This window comes from Podarcis muralis, chromosome 14, assembly GCF_964188315.1.
Source record: "Podarcis muralis chromosome 14, rPodMur119.hap1.1, whole genome shotgun sequence".
In the NCBI taxonomy this organism is placed as follows: Eukaryota; Metazoa; Chordata; class Lepidosauria; order Squamata; family Lacertidae; genus Podarcis; species Podarcis muralis.
The window spans coordinates 7,209,144-7,225,294 of record NC_135668.1 but is presented as its reverse complement, the minus strand read 5'-3'; the positions used below and the strand labels follow the sequence as shown (position 1 = coordinate 7,225,294).

Genomic DNA, 16,151 nt, shown 5'->3' with positions numbered 1-16,151 from the left:
ATTGTGACCAAAAGCTTTATCTGGTCTCAATTCTAGGTCCACTGCATTCTAGGTCCCAACCACACCCAAATCTTCTGCAGCGGTGGTGAGCCAGCTGTGGCTTTCCAGATGTTGTTGGACCACAGCTCTCATTGTCCCTAGCCATTGGCCATGCTGACTGGGTCTAATGAGAGTTGGGGAGTCCAGCAACCCCCAGAGTTGCCGCAGCTCCCCCCCCCCCCCCCGGTCTACAGCAGTCTGCAGACTCTGAAGATGGAGATGGAAGCCATAGCTGTTCAGGGTAGTGCCATGGGACACTCTAGGAGCCCCATAGTGGGCATGAGCCTGTCAATTTGGCCAGGGGTGGGAAGCAGCCATTGGTGCCAATGACAGCTTCCTTTTCATTAGGGCTGTGGCACAAGGGAAAGAGCGAAGCCCCCTTTTCCCTGCACACCCCCGTTCCAATCTCGATGGCCTGCAAGCACACATGCCCCGCTTGCAGAATTTCCTGAGGCATCTGGTTGGGAGCAAGATGGTGGACTAGATGAGCCTTTGGCAACAGGGCTCAGGTGTCCTGATTCAGCCCTCTGTCCCATGGCATCAGGGTCGAGAAAGATGTCCCCAACACACTGCGTTGCTAGGTGGTCACTTACCCCTTTGTTTTGGTAGCAATCTTGACATTGGTAACTTTCCACTCAACACCTGTAAGAGACACCCAACCTCTAGGTCATGGAGTAGATCGGCAAAGAGGTAAGCAGCCCCTACATTTTGCAGAGCTAATGGGACCTGGCAAGTCTGGACTCCATACGCCTAGCCCAGGCTTCCTCAACCTCAGCCCTCCAGATGATTTTGGCCTACAACTCCCATGATCCCTAGCTAGCAGGCCCATTGGTCAGGGATGATCGGAATTGTAGTCTCAAAACATCTGGAGGGCCGAGGTTGAGGAAGCCTATCCTAGCCCAACCCAAATCAATTCTGCTGCAGCGCTTACTGGGGGCCTAGAAGATGTAAACCCTAACCCTAACCCAACCCTAACCCTAAACTCAACCCTAAGCCTACTCATGGTTCAACTGACATATCGAACAACAATGTTGAGCAGAGAATGGGACTGACTGCATCTGCTGGTCCTTCTGTGCCCCCGTAAGGGACCGGGCAGAGGAGGAATGGTGGAGACCACCTCCCCATCCTGACTCTTCCAAGGAGGAAGAAGAGGAAGACAGTACAGATTTACAATAGGGGTTTGAGAGAGGTCACAGCTCAGAGGCAGATGAGGGGGGAAAGTTGGGAAATAATGGGAGAGGAGGAGAAGCAGGCAGAGACAGAGCAGCCAACAGGCTGACACGTTGTCATTCGAAAGCATTCCAGACCCTTCATCTCCCAGAACCTGGCGAGCCTTAAAAGTAGGAGAGCAAAGAGCTCAAAGACAGAGGGCACGTAGCTGCACATGTAGAGGAGACGAATGAGGAAGTGGGAGAGACAGGGTTAGAAATTCACTTGGGACAATGCCATTATCCAAGAGGCTGGGTTCTATAGCCTCTCTCTGTAAAGATTGAAATAAAAAAGGACAGCAATAAACTTTCCCATCTTCATACTTTCCTGGGCAACCAGCCGGGAGCATCCTGACAGCCCCTTGCAGATTGACTGCTGTCAGGGTTCCTGATCACAAGCAGAGTTCCTATGCACGAGCTACTGCATGCACATCAAGCCTCTTATCACCTTGGACCCAATGCACAGAAATTGGGGGTGGAGGGGTGGGCAGGCAAGACCATCCAGCAGCACCCCCGTCCCGCTCACCAAGACTCCTTACAAAAGAGATTGAAGGCTGAACTGCTAATACTGTAATGCCCTGATGCAAATCTGTGGCGCGACTAACGTTTGGAAGGTTGCGAACATCTGTAGGTCACGGCAGGGTATGACACTGCAGAGATGGAGATGGTGTAGAAGTGGGCAACCCAATGAACGCAACCCCCCCTCTGGATACACTCCTAAGAATATGGCACCCAGAACTGGACTCCATACCCCTTGACAATTAACAGGGCTTCACCCTCCGCCCCCACTGCCCTGAAGCCATTCCCAGAGAGTGAGGGGACAGGGACGTGAGCCTCACCTTCCAAGTCTGTCACCAGGATGTTGCCATTTGTCCACTGGTACAGCCAGTGCTGGAAGGCGCAACACTTTTGCCCAACCTCGGAGAGGCTGGCTGGAGCCAGGCCGCCATTTCTTCGCCCACAGTAGCACTGGAACTGGCCGGGCAGGTCCTCCTCCATGGTGGCATAGGGAATATTGTTTGCCGGGCGGTAGATCAGGTAGAGAGGGATGATTCTGTCAAAAGCAGATTCCCACTTTGGTTGGTGCGGCTGCTCAGAGCGTTGCAACCAGGTCAAGCGCTCCCACACCTGGACAGAGCTGGCATCAGAGGGGCAACTCTACCAGGACACCTACTAATTCCCAGCAAAGGAGCCACTGTGACCTCCAGAGCCTCCTGGTCCTGGTGTCAGCTGCTGCTGCTGCTGCCTAGACACCGGACACATGAGCAGGGACAAGAGCAAGGAGCCACAGCCTCTACTGGCATTGCCCTCTGGTCCTTGGCAGCACTGCCAATTGGGTGCAGAAGGAGAGGAGGCAGCCATCATTCCTGACCGTGCTGTCGGGCTGATGGGAGTTGTGGTCCACTAATTTCGGGGGGGCACAGGTCCTCGCTCCTGCTGCAGAGAGAGACTGGCTCCTTTCCGCCTACCTGCCCATTGTTCCTATCAGGGTATCAGGATTGCAGGGTTGGATTCAAAACCTCCGAGATAGCATAATTGGTAGAGCATGAGACTCTTAATCTCAGGGTCATGGGTTTGAGCCCCACATTGGGCAAAGGATTCCTACATTGCAAGGGGTTATACTAGATGAACCTTGTGGTTGCTTCCAACTCCACAATTTTTTGATTCTATGAACCCTTTTCAGTGGGACTTGCTGGCTGGGCTGCAGAGATACAACTTACTCAGGCACCGGACCAAAGGCAGGGATGGCTTTGGCCTCGGCAGCAAAGATCTTGCAGTATTCCCGACTCGAATTCTGGATCTTGCATTCCTACGGAAAGCAAACAAACAATCCTCCATGAGACTTTTAGACTTTGCAGGCAGAATGGAGGGGTGATACACTTGTGGACACAAAATGGGTAGGTCAGATCGGCAGGCAGAGAGGATGCTTAAGCAAAGCGACCCAAGACAGGCAGTGGTCTAAGCACTTGCACAGCCTCTCCTGATTCAGATGGGATGGAGAGACAGATCTTGATGGCATCTGCACACTGATGAAGATCATCTCTGGGTGACTCCCCGTAGCAGCTGCATGTAGGTATTAAGCCACAATGTGTCAGGGACCGTGCTGAGGAGGGCTGCAGTGAGGAGCAATGGTGGGAGCCTCCTCCTCCTCCTGCTCCAGATCCCGAATCTTCCCAGGAGCAGGAGGACAGTATAGATTTGGAACAGTGGTTTGCAGAGGGACATAGTTCAGAAGGCAGAAGGTGGGAAATACTGAATGGGGAACAGCTAGGAAAAGAAACACTTGAAGGGAGAGGGTTAACAGATTCACAGCCTTCCTCTACTGCCCTCCCCAAAGTCGAGAAGAGCTCAGAAAGTGGCAGAACAGAAAGCACAGAGGGGACAAGCTCAGATTACGAGACGTAGAAGTGATGTAGGTTCACAGGGATAGAAGGGGGTGGACTCTTTAAATTGGGAGCACTGCCATTACTCGGAGATAAGTTTCTAACTGGTAAGAAGACTCCTTTTCCTTTGTTCTGCTTTATCTACAGCCACGGGGAAGGAAGCCGATTCCCTGAAGCCTGACACAATGGGAGCAGAATGAAAGCTTCGGCGAACCCAGAAGCCATGAAGCTATGCAGATGCACCCCCAGTGCTTTTTACCTGGTAACAACCCTGCAGGAAACAGTGGGATGACGGCAAAGCAGCGCCCCCAACCCCCAGAGCCATTCTAGGAGGATACCTTGGCCAGGATTGAACCTGGGACCTTCTGCATGCTAAGCGAGGGCTCCAACTCTGAGCCAGCCAAGGCCATTTGGCAAGCAGCAGAGCACCAAGTCTCCCTCTACCCACCTGGATGGTGATGTCATAGTTCCTCTCCACCAGCGTGTTCTCACTGCGCCCACCAAAAGCGATGAGGTTGCGGACCTTGATGATGCCTGTGTGCCCAGACTCAAACACCGGCTCGAGGCCGTAGATGGCACGGGCGCGACATGCCTTGCGCAGGTAACCTTGGCCCACCTCCAGGTCCTCCATCATGATCCGGCCAAAGAGCTTGTCCCCCCAGAAGCCGGAGTCAGCCAGGCCTTTGGCAAACACCATGGGCGTCATCTCAATCTCTTCACCAACTGCAAGAGAGGGAGAAGGTGTGGGGCTCAAAGAGTGGGGGAAGGAGACGATGACCAACCTGACAGGACTCAGTTCTCGTGGTGGAGACAGGGGTGGGGGAAAAGGTCCACTGAATGATCTAGGAGGCATGACTTGTTCTTCAGCAACAGGTGGAAGGGAATCTCTCCTCGGCACACCAACCAGTGCGCTTGTTCCTTGATGCTCAGATGCAGCTGTTGGGTGATAATAGGAAGCCAAGGGAGAACAAGGCAAGGGACAAGGAGAGGCAAAAGGCCCAAGGGACCCAAAGCCAGCCAGGTGAGTGGATGAGCAGGATGTCCTCCATCAAGATCACGGAACAACATGGAGGGAAGAGGGTGGTATGTCTGGGTATTGTGACTGTGGGGCCCATAGGGATGGAGGTCTTGCTAGGACCAGGAAGGATGACTGAAGATGTGTCACTTGGAGAAATAAGGAAGCTGAGAGGCTCACCTCAAAACAGCACCCTCTCTCTGCCTTTCGCCCCAAAGAGGAGACCATCTCACTGATCACTCCTTTAATGCTAAACTTTGCATGTGACAGTGGCGACACAGCTGCAGCAGGTGGGAGGGGGGTCCTGTTACCTGGAGGGGCACAAGACTCGCCACGCCATCTGTGGGGCACAATTTACCTTCTATTTCTTCCTTGGAGATAAATCCCGATAGCACTAGGAAGGAAGAGAGAGAGAGAAAGACACATTTATCAGTTATGGAGCCCCACATACATTCACACTATACACTGTGAAAGCACACCTTTTTCCTAAAGGATTCTGGGAACTGTAGTTCACCCCTCACAGATCTACCATTCCTCACACCCTTAACAAACAACAGTTCCCAGGATTCTTTGGGGGAGACGCTGGGTGTATTAAAAGACAGCTGAGAAAAGGGAGGTGGAATCTTTCAGCCCATTTAATCCAAATTTTAATTGTGGTCCAGCTCCCTTTTCTTGCTGGAAGGTCTGTGTAAGTCTAGCTTCTATTGATGCCCTGTTTCCCCAAACATCATATCTGCCGCCATCCTCAAAAGTACATTCTCACCATTCTCGCAGCTGCAGGTGGGCTGCTTTGCACCCTGAGATTTTGTATGCTGAACCAGTGGCGTAGCGTGGGTTGTCAGCACCCGGGGCAAGGCAAGTAATTTGCACCCCCTAACCCGTGGATTTGTGCCCCCTAACCCGTGGATTTGCGCCCCCTAACCCTAATCCCCAGATGTTGCGCCCGGTGCGGCCGGCCCCCCCTGCACCCCCCACGCTACACCACTGTGTTGAGCGGCTTTCCTATATTCATGCGCGATAACAATTCGCCTGTGTCTCTGCTGAGGCTCCTGGCTCTGTGGCAGATTAGGACACACTCATTATTATTACTATTGCTTCATTTGTTTATATCCCACCTTCCCCCCCCCCCCCGAACCAGGACTCAAGGTGACTCACAAAAATTAAAACAAACATGGATAAAACACAGAAAGCTAAAAATAATAATGATAAATTAACATTAAGGTAAGGCGGGGAATATGCAGGAGAAATGATTTAGAGGAGATATGGAAGGTGTTTGTAGAATTTATACTGTTAAAATGGAAAGGGGTCAAGCCATCACAAGATGTGTTGAAATTTGGGGAAGTTGGATAGTTACAATGGAATGGTCTTGGGGTGGGGTGCACATTTTTATTCTTATTTATTTATTATTATTACTCTGTCAAAATAAAAAATAAAATTGTAAAAAAGAAACAAGTATAAACGGCAGCTCTAATAAATAGTAAAGAAAAGAAAAGAAAAGAAAAAAGCTAAAAAAAGATAACAGATAATGGTTTAATTACTTTTTATCTGTTAAGGTTTGCATGTTTTTAGCTTTCTGTGTTTTATCCAGGAATAGAATAGAATCAAAACAATGTAACAGAATCAATACAATTCTAATTATAGAATCCTATAATTAAAATGATATAAAATCAAATCTAGAAGATGCAGCAAACCAGTCTAGTAGAAACAGCTCAGCACTGCTAAAAGCCCTTTCCTTAAAAGCAGCCAGCTCCCAAGTACCTATCAGAACAAAACAGTCTCCACCTGCTTGGTGGAAGGACAACAAGGAGGGAGCCTGTCTAGTCTCCCTAGCATGGGAGTTCCAAAGTTTGGGAGCAGCCACCGAGAAGGCCCTCTCCTGTGTCCCCACCAGGTGTGAACTAAGAGCAAGGCATCCCCTGAAGATCTCAGAGCTTGGGCCGGTTTGTATGAGAAAATGCATCTGTACAGATAGCCTAAGCTGTTAAGGCTTTATAGGTCCTAAGGTAAAGGGACCCCTGACCATTAGGTCCAGTCACGGACGACTCTGGGGTTGCAGCACTCATCTCGCTTTACAGGCCGAGGGACCCGGCGTACAGCTTCCGGGTCATGTGGCCAGCATGACTAAGCCACTTCTGGCAAACCAGAGCAGCGCATGGAAATGCTGTTCACCTTCCCGACGGAGCGGTAGGTATTTATCTACTTGCACGTGCTTTCAAACTTCTAGGTTGGCAGGAGCAGGGACCGAGCAACGGGGGCTCACCCCGCCGCGGGGATTTGAACTGCCAACCTTCTGATGGGCAAGTCCTAGGCTCTGTGGTTTAACCCACAGTTGCCACCCGTGTCCCTATCGAGCACTGTTTGCACATGCATGCGCATGCACTTAACATGCACCCCACACTGTGCATTGTACTGTGCATGCACAGCAAGCTCCCCACGAGAAGCCTTTGTGCTTCCAAACAGGTGCATCAGCAAAAAGCGGCCCAGCAGACCAACGCCGTGATGTGCAACGGGATGAAGCTAAGCGCCTGCGGAGCTCAAGCACCCTGTCCACAGCCCCGGGTGTTTTCCTCTGCTGCAAACGTCTTGCAAGGTGAGCACCACCTCCGAGGAGCAGCCGGGCCTGGCAGCAAGGGACAGACTCACCTTCAGCGCTCAGGAGGAAGTCTGTGGAGTCGGTGCCGTACTCGTTCTGGATGGTGCACTGGTAGACCCCGCAGTCCTTGAGGGAGACCTGCACAATGGCCAGGGCCGCTTGCCCTTCGTCTCCAGAGCTGGAAGAGAGCCCACCGAGAGATGAGAGCAGGGCACGCTGCAAGGAAAATGGGTGCATGTGGCCTTCAAGTGGTCACGAGACAGAAAGAGGGGAGAGGGGCCTGGTGCAGATCTTGGCAAGATCACTGTCAGGCTTTGGAGAATCAGCTTCCTCGGCGCCCGCCCCCGTGGCAGTAGATAAAAAGATCAAAGAAAGGCATGTCTTACCAGTTAGAAACTTTAATAATCACAGAGAGAGAACAAAGAATACATCTCCTAGAAAAGGCGGTGCTCCCAATTAAGGATTACACCCCAATATATGTATTAAGGAGGGACCCCAGCCAACAGGGCTGGTCCTCTTATTAGCTGGAATGAAGGAGCAGGTGAAAGTGGGCATGGGGCAGGGGCAAGGGCTGGAGAGGACTGAGCTGTTGCCCTGAGGCAAGATGGAAGATGCTCTCCATCATCAGTTTGGACGTCAGATTCAACAAACTGTAAAAAGTAAAGGTAAAGGGACCCCTGACCGTTAGGTCCAGTCACGGACGACTCTGGGGTTGCAGCGCTCATCTCGCTTTATTGGCCGAGGGAGCTGGCGTACAGCTTCCGGGTCATGTGGCCAGCATGACTAACTAAGCAGCTTCTGGCGAACCAGAGCAGCGCACGGAAACGCCATTTACCTTCCCACCAGAGCGGTACCTATTTATCTATTTGCACTTTGACGTGCTTTTGAACTGCTAGGTTGGCAGGAGCTGGGACCGAGCAACGGGAGCTCACCCCGTCACGGGGATTCGAACTGCCGACCTTCTGATCAGCAAGCCCTAGGCTCTGTGGTTTAACCCACAGTGCCACCCGCATCAATTTCAGTTTCTCTCAGCTTTTCATTTTTTCCAAATTTTAAGTTTAATACTCAGCATTAGTTTGTTTGGTTTTTTTAAAAAAAGCCCTCAAGAATACATCAGCATTGTGCTGCGAATTTCTCAAAAAGACTGATACGGATGAATTGGAAAAATTAAAATGCAGCTCTCTTCTACGAATGGTTTGAAGACTTGTACAAACTCGCAACATATGAACAACTTGCATATAAACGCAGACTTGCCATGGACAAATCCAGTGATATTTGGAATCCATTCTTACAAATACTGTAATATTTGGTTATATATTATATAATATAGGTTAAGATCTGACGAAGTACAAGAACAACTTTGTAAAGTATACAGTCGTGCCTTGGGAATCGAATGTTTTGGCTCCCGAACGCCGCAAACCCAGAAGTGAGTGTTCTGGTTTGTGAACATTCTTTGGAACCCGAACGTCCGACCTGGCTTCCGATTGGCTGGAGGAGCTTCCTGTAACCAATCGGAAGCCGCACCTTGGTTTCCAAATGTTTTGGAAGTCGGACGGACCTCTGGAACGGATTCCGTTTGACTTCCGAGGTACGACGGTACCGTTTTGGGTTTTTCCCCCTCCCTCCTTTATTTTCCCTTCTGCACAGCTGCTGCTTCTCTTTTTCTTTCTCTCTCTCTCTCTATTTACGTCTCATCATGTTTAGTGCACATATAATTATATACTTTTTCAAATTTCAACAAAGATGTCTTGAAAAAATATATATTCACATTTATATGTAATTTTGGCAGCTATATTTGTGCACAGCCATTTTCTCTAATAAAATGCATTTCTGTTCTGAACTTTATGTGTTTTTAAACTTTTTTGTTTTTTCTTTTTTGAGGGTTTTTTTAATGTATCAAAGTGGAAAATTTCAATAAATATCTTATTTAAAAAAATGCATTTCTGCGTGTTCTTTTCATTCATCTATGCGTTCTTATGCCCAATTCACCCTTGTACGTGCATTTCAGTGCACATTACTTAGCTTAAGATTGGGGTGCATTGCAAAATTCAGTGACCTGCAAATCTTGAAAGACAGCTGTGTTGTGGCACGTGTGGCGCTTCAGAAAGCGTGGATTTGGCAGGCCCGCCTTTAAACGCAAACTGAATTGAATTTCTCCGCCACCTGAATCAGCACCCCTCACCTCCTTTTGGCATCTGTCACAGGAACCTCATCCTTATACCAGGTCAGCTTTGAGTCACCCAAAATGTTGAAGAACTGGCACCAGAGCTTCAGATTTCCAGAGGCATCCGAGAACTGCTCCGCTCGGATTTTGCGAATCACCTGGGGAGCTGCAAAGAGACAGTGGCTGATTTATCGGCTGACTGGAAAAAGTGTGTCCTGGTAGACGAATAAATGAGCAAAGTAAGTGAATTTGGATATGCAGGAAATTTTAAATATAAATTCAAGGAATTGCAAAAGGAAGGGGAAGGAAGTTGAGTTTTGAAATGTCAAAATGATTGTAAAATTATTGAAACACATAAAACTGAAAATCATGAATGAATGAATGACTGAATGAAAGAATGAAAAAAGATGTACCCAGTTGTAGTGGTTGGAGATCAGCCGGCCCCTGCAAGGGCTCCAACGCCACCCCTAAACTGGGAGGGGGGTTGTTGTTGGCTGTTCTGCACCAGGCAGCAAAAAACAGCGTAAATTTTCAGGGCCTGTATTGTTTCGGAAAGTGCAAATGGCGCAAGGCCACGTTTCTCCTTCCCTCGTCTTCACTCTTTCTACCAACAGTGCCCCTGCCAGGTACCATCTCCTGCACCTCAGGGTGCTCCAATGCCCACCCCCTCCTGGCTACGACTGCGGAAGCCTGAGGGGGGGAGAAAGCGTTGGTTCTTCTAACTGAAAGCATTGTTGGGGGGGGGGCCCTTGGGCAAGACCTCTCCCAACCCTCAGCGAGTCTCTCTCCTCCCTGCCATTCTCACCAGCTGCCGCCTGCCATCTTGAGCTTGTTTTGGAGGTTCTAGCAGGGGAGCGCAGCTATCGTATACCCTTGACCGAAGAACGGTACACTCCTCCTATCTGGGATGGTCGTCCTCTTCCACCGAGCGCGCAGCTTCGGGAGGGACGCACATGGAGCGGTGAGGGAGGAAGGGGACACCCGCCTAGCCAGCCAGATCAGCCGTATCAACCCTGGCGATCAATGGGGTGACAGATGTCGCAGCCAGATCGCCCTCACATCCACCCGCCTGCCATCTTTGCCACACCCTGCTTCCATCGCTCGCCGGGCACCCAAGGAACAAGCAGCCAGTGGCAGCAACTGCTCTCCCTGCTCCTCGCCACCAGCTCCCTTGTGTGAGCAAAGGATGGATGAAGAAGCAGGTTGTTGTGGCAAAGAGGAGAAGCAGGACCCGAGAGAGCTTTTCCCGGGGACACCCCCCCCCCTGCTGGGGAGGGGTGGGGTACAGGCCTCCAGCGGATGCCCAACCATGCCGATCCTTGGTGCAAGCCTTGGTCCCTTGGGAGCCTGAGGAAGTGTGGCCAGAGTGGTGTGGTGGTTCACCTCTCCACTAAGCCATGAAACTCACCGAGTGACCAGTGGCCACCTGTCTCTTTTTTTATTAAGTTTTTATTAAACATTTCAACATAACAGTTTGTCAAAAACATATCATACTCATTCCCCCCCCCCATAAATTTCCCTCCTCCGTCCCTAAGAAAACCCCACCCTCCCACCCCCTCCCGGACTTCCCTCAGCTCCTCTCTCTGGTTTTTAAGCACAAGTTATTCTCTGCATGTTATACAACTGTAATACAGTGGTACCTCGCAAGACGAATGCCTCGCATGACAAAAAACTCGCAAGACGAAAAGGGTTTTTGGTTTTTTGAGTTGCTTCGCAAGACGATTTTCCCTATGGGCTTGCTTCACAAGACGGAAACGTCTTGCAAGTTTGTTTCCTTTTTCTTAACACCGTTAATACAGTTGCGACTTGACTTCGAGGAGCAACTCATAGAACGCGGTGTGGTAGCCTTTTTTGAGGTTTTTAAAGACTTTGGTGATTTTTGAAGCTTTTCCAAAACTTTCCCGACACCATGCTTCGCAAGACGAAAAAAATCGCAAGATGACAAAACTCGCGGAACAAATTAATTTCGTCTTGCGAGGCACCACTGTAATCCTAAATTAATCTGTCTATGTGTTACCAATAATAAATTTGTGTTTGTTTATTCAAAACCCGCCAAGGAGATCAGTTCATTTTGTTGTTTCTTTAAACCAGTGGCCATCAGTCTAAAGTGCCTCACAAGGCGAGGACTCAGGCAAGAAGGTGGTCCCTGCAGGAAAGGGGGGGGGGAAGGTTCTCTCAGGGTGGGAGACTGGGAGAAGAGGTAGGCTCCCAGGTGGGTCTACTTTTCAGCGTGTGGATAAATATGACATATATTATATGAATGTGATAAAGGACCCCTATAGTTATCGTTCAGCCCGGACACTGAGGCCCAGCGCCGAGGGCCTTCTGGCAGTTCCCTCACTGAGAGAAGTGAGGTTACAGGGAACCAGGCAGAGGGCCTTCTTGGTAGTGGCGCCTGCTCTGTGGAACGCCCTCCCATCCGATGTCAAGGAAATAAACAACTATCTGACTTTAAGAAGACACCTGAAAGCAGCCCTGTTTAGGGAAGTTTTTAATGTTTGATGTTTTATCATGGTTTAAATATTCTGTTGGGAGTCTCCCAGAGTGGCTGGGGAAACCCAGCCAGATGGGCGGGGTATAAATTTACTATTATTATTATTATTATTATTATTATTATTATTATTATTATTACTACTACTACTACTATTTCCTTTCTTTCTCTCTTTTTCTTTCCCCCCTTTCTTCTCCTTTCTTGGTTTCTTATTATTTCTGTTATTTAGATTAGTTTGATTTCTATTTTATGTCAAAAACTTTCAATAAAAGTACTTATTAAAAATAATAAACTACCTCACAGGGCTGTTGTGAGGATAAAATGGGTGGGGGGGGGGGTTCGTTTATACTTCCTTGAGCTCCTTGGAGGAAAAGTGGCAAATAAACCTCAAAACGAATTAATTACTAGCTGGGAGGCGGGGATTTCAACTGGGAAAGCTTCTTCCCCTAGATGTGACTTTCCCTCTCAATGTGCAAGAAGAAACTTTTCTCAGGGTGGGGCTAGATGCCCTCCCAGGAAGCCTGAAAAGCAACACACACACCCCTGACCTTTAAATGGGTCGTTTGCTTTCCGGGATTCGCCTGCTTGGACTTCGGCCGTGGTCTCTTCCAACTTCTCTGGAGCTCGCGGGGAGCTGCCTTCCACATTCTTGTTTTCTTCTGCTATTTCTTCATAAATCTTGGGCACTTCTAAGGTTGCCATCTTCCTGGCCGTGGTAGGGGAGCGCTTCTCCACGGGAGGAGAAGCCGGGGCGGGGCTTTGCAAAAGTGTTGCGTTCTTGCGGCCCTGCTGTGGGGACACGGTGGGGCTGCCCCGTTTCGCCCGTGGCTGCCCATCTGGGGCCGCCCCTTCCATCTCGTCGGCCTGTTTGGCTTTGGTGAGGTATATTTTGCGACGTGCCCCGGAGGCCAGTTCCTGAGGCGTGGCGCTCGGCAGTGCCGACGGTGCCTCGCCGGAAACCTCCGAAGACGCATCTGGGGGGCCTGTCGGCTCGCTGGAGACACTCCCCACCACAATCGAGGGCACGCAGGGCAATGGGGCAGCCTCCGGTTCAGCCACCAAGCTCTCTTTGCAAGCAAGCAGCTCTTGGTTGATCATCCCTGTGATCCTCCGGGAAGTCTTGGGAGTCAACTGCAGATTCTCTGCGCTTTGGAAGAGCTGGTTGGTTTCTACCCGCTCAAAGATCTTCCTCGATGTCCTGGGAGTCAAGCCAGCTATGCCCACATCCGGCAAGTGCTTGGGAATGGCAGTCGGCGGGGTCCTCTCCTCCGCAGCCTTGGCATCTTGCTTCTTGCTGCCCTTGCTTTTGTCGGCCTCCGTGGTCATCTTTAAGAGCAGAAGCAAGTAATTTTTCAGGGAAGACACTAGGTTCGTGTTCTGTGCCTTATCTGCGGTTTGATCCTCCTCCATCGCGGTCTCTGTTTGGCCCGAGTCCTGTATCGCAGGTGCCTCAGAGACTGTTCTCTCCCTCTCCTTAGTTCTGGTGTCCATCTTCCTGCCCAGGCCAAACGACTCCTTCTGATTTTCCTCACCCCTCAGTGGAGTTGGGGGCTCTTCCTGGACGCGGACCTCCGTGTTGCCGACCTGCCGTTGCTCCGATTCTGAAGCTGCAACCTTTGATGGCTGCCAGGTTTCCATTTCTCTCTTCACATCCCTCAGCAAATGGGCCACGGACTTCTGCTTCTCAGTTGAACCTTCTTCATCCGGAGAAAGTGGAGCAGATTCTTGGAATGCCAGAGGCATTGCTACTGTGAGAACCGGATGAGGTTCCTCCGAAATACTTTGATGGGAAACCGGGGCTTCTACAGCAACTTCTGGGACCAATAATGGCCTTGCTGTCACTGCGGGAGGCCTCTCGCCCTCAAGCCCTAAATCCCTGTTTAGCCTAGACCTCTTGTCTCCCTGGACCTCAAAGGCTTCTTCTTGCTTTACTTTGCTCGCCGTGTCAATTTGAGGGGCATATCGCTCCAAGACGACTTTAGGTCTAGGCTCAAGACTAGATTCCTCAACCAATGACCCGGGAGCAGCCAGATCCTTACTCTCATGACTTGGAGCTGGTTTGGCTTGGGTTCTGTCACTTCCAAAACGCGGGGAACGCCTTTTCACATCTTCTCTCAAAACCCGCTGTTCCTTCCCAATGGGCAATGTGGTGCCAAGGGAGAGAACTGGGGGATTCTGGGAAGTCACTGAGAAGTGCTGGCTGCCATCCTGGCTTAGCACCATCACGCTTGGCCCTTGGGCCTCTCGGCTAGGATCTTCTTGCTCCTCAGCCTGTTTGGTCTCTGGCTCTCTTGGGGCACCTTCCCTTATTGCAAAATGGCGGGCATCCTGGCTTGTTTCTTCTCCAAGACCCACATCTGGAGTTTGCAGGTTGCGGGCAGTGGGCAAGGCTGGCTTTAAGGTTTGCGGAGCCTAGGAACAAAGAGCACAGAGTTTATTGGTAGCAACGGGCACATTCCCCCCTCATCTCAACTTAATACTAGCTTGGTATATTTGATTATTTTCAGAGAACACTTTGAAAGGAAAGCTCATCTTTTCCTTGGGAGTTCTCTCACAGCTTGGAAGGTTGGCACTCTTTTTAGCTCTGCTTTATTAAAAAAAATAAATCACTTCTGTTTTTCAACTGTGACTCAAAATTCCATCCAAACCCTTGACACTAATCACAGCTCAGGCAAAGCTTGTGTTCGGGGAAAAAGCTCATTACTTGATGCATTAATTTGTGTTCCAAACCCCAAACAGCAAAAGGTCAAGGATTTCCTCTTTCTTGCAAAGTGTTTCACAGTTCTTCCCTACAGAGGAGAGAGCACTTAGAGAATGGACAGGATTTCATGATGGCTTAGGCCTCTTCGAGAATTCAGTGCTAACTAGAACCACGAGCTAGGTAAGATGAAACTTGCTATGTTTCTTTTTCAACTAGTTTTGGTTTTGTTGAGAAACAATTCAATTGGCTGCACATTTCCAGTTCCCTTACTAAAACCACTTAAAAACAAACAAGCAGCACCACAGCAGCCTATGCAGAAGGGATTTTATGCTCTGTAGCTCTGCCCAATCACCCTCACATTATCAAGAAATTTCCAAACCAGGAAATGATGAACTTTGAAAAGATAATTAATCTCCTTGTGTGAGCTTAAAGCAGGCGTAGCCTGGGTGTTGCTGGACTACAATTCCCATCATCTTTGACCACTGACCACGCTTCCTGGCGTTGATGGGAGTTGGAGCCCAGCAACATCGAAACGCTGCCACGTTGGCTACTTTGGCTTAGAGAGAAAACATCATTGTAGTCCAGGGGCCATATTAACACCTTCAAGCAGCTGCTAGGGTACCAGGATGCCAGGACCTAGGTGGGCTCGCCCACCCCATCCCCCCATCTGGTCCAGCATTCTGAGCAGCACTGGGTGAATGGGTCACATATAAAATTTCCCACAATGCCGCAGAAGTAGCATCACTCCAAGGTACTGTTGGGAATCAAAATGGTGGCTACACCCACCCAGCTTGTAGCGATGCTGCCAGGTGAGCCTAAAGGATGCTACTGGCAAAGGCTGGGGGCTACCAGGGCCCGCTCAAAGCTGGCGCTGGTCCTGAGATGGGCTTCTCCATTCTGCAGAGGACCCTTGCTTGGAATAGAAACGAGCTCTTAGGGCAGGAGTCAGGAACCGGTGGTCCTCCATATATTCTAGGACTCCAATTCCCAGCAGCCCCAGAAAAGTGGCTAATACAGTGGTGCCTCGCAAGACGAAATTAATCCGTTCTGCGAGTCTCTTCGTCTTGCGGTTTTTTCGTCTTGCGAAGCACGGCTATTAGCGGCTTAGCGGCTATTAACGGCTTAGCGGCTTTAAGAAAAAGGAAACAAACTCGCAAGAACTCGCAAGACGTTTCGTCTTGTGAAGCAAGCCCATAGGGAAATTCGTCTTGCGGAACGACTCAAAAAACGGAAAACCCTTTCGTCTAGCGAGTTTTTCGTCTTGCGAGGCATTCGTCTTGCGGGGCACCACTGTAGTGAGGTCAATGGGTGCAGGTTTTCCACTGCTGTCTCGGGGCCAGTATGTGAATGAATCACACATGTATCAACTCCACTAGTGGGAGTTTAGTGTCAGAAACCATCACTGGCATCAAATCCAGATCAGTGTTTTGCCCTGCACCACAAAGCTCAAAGGCAAACAATGATTAATCAGCCACCTGGTAGACAACCCTAAATATACAAATCCCCAGCTGAGATTGTGATTATGATTGACCTCAACTCTCCAGAGATCTTGGACT

The 16,151-nt window shown here is 49.9% G+C and overlaps 1 protein-coding gene across 2 annotated transcripts in view; it reads right to left on the bottom strand.

Moving 5' to 3' along the window:
• Positions 1–16,151, bottom strand: part of ALPK3 (alpha kinase 3) — a 76,957-nt gene that overhangs the window by 3,672 nt on the left and 57,134 nt on the right. For both annotated transcript variants that reach the window (XM_028707135.2, XM_028707136.2), the window contains 8 exons: positions 12,443–14,306; positions 9,422–9,569; positions 7,290–7,417; positions 5,005–5,040; positions 4,080–4,354; positions 2,969–3,057; positions 2,087–2,301; positions 633–681 (listed from right to left, as the gene is read on the bottom strand). In XM_028707135.2, the coding sequence (XP_028562968.2) occupies positions 633–681; positions 2,087–2,301; positions 2,969–3,057; positions 4,080–4,354; positions 5,005–5,040; positions 7,290–7,417; positions 9,422–9,569; positions 12,443–14,306 (2,804 nt within the window). The remainder of the gene's footprint in view (positions 1–632; positions 682–2,086; positions 2,302–2,968; positions 3,058–4,079; positions 4,355–5,004; positions 5,041–7,289; positions 7,418–9,421; positions 9,570–12,442; positions 14,307–16,151) is intronic.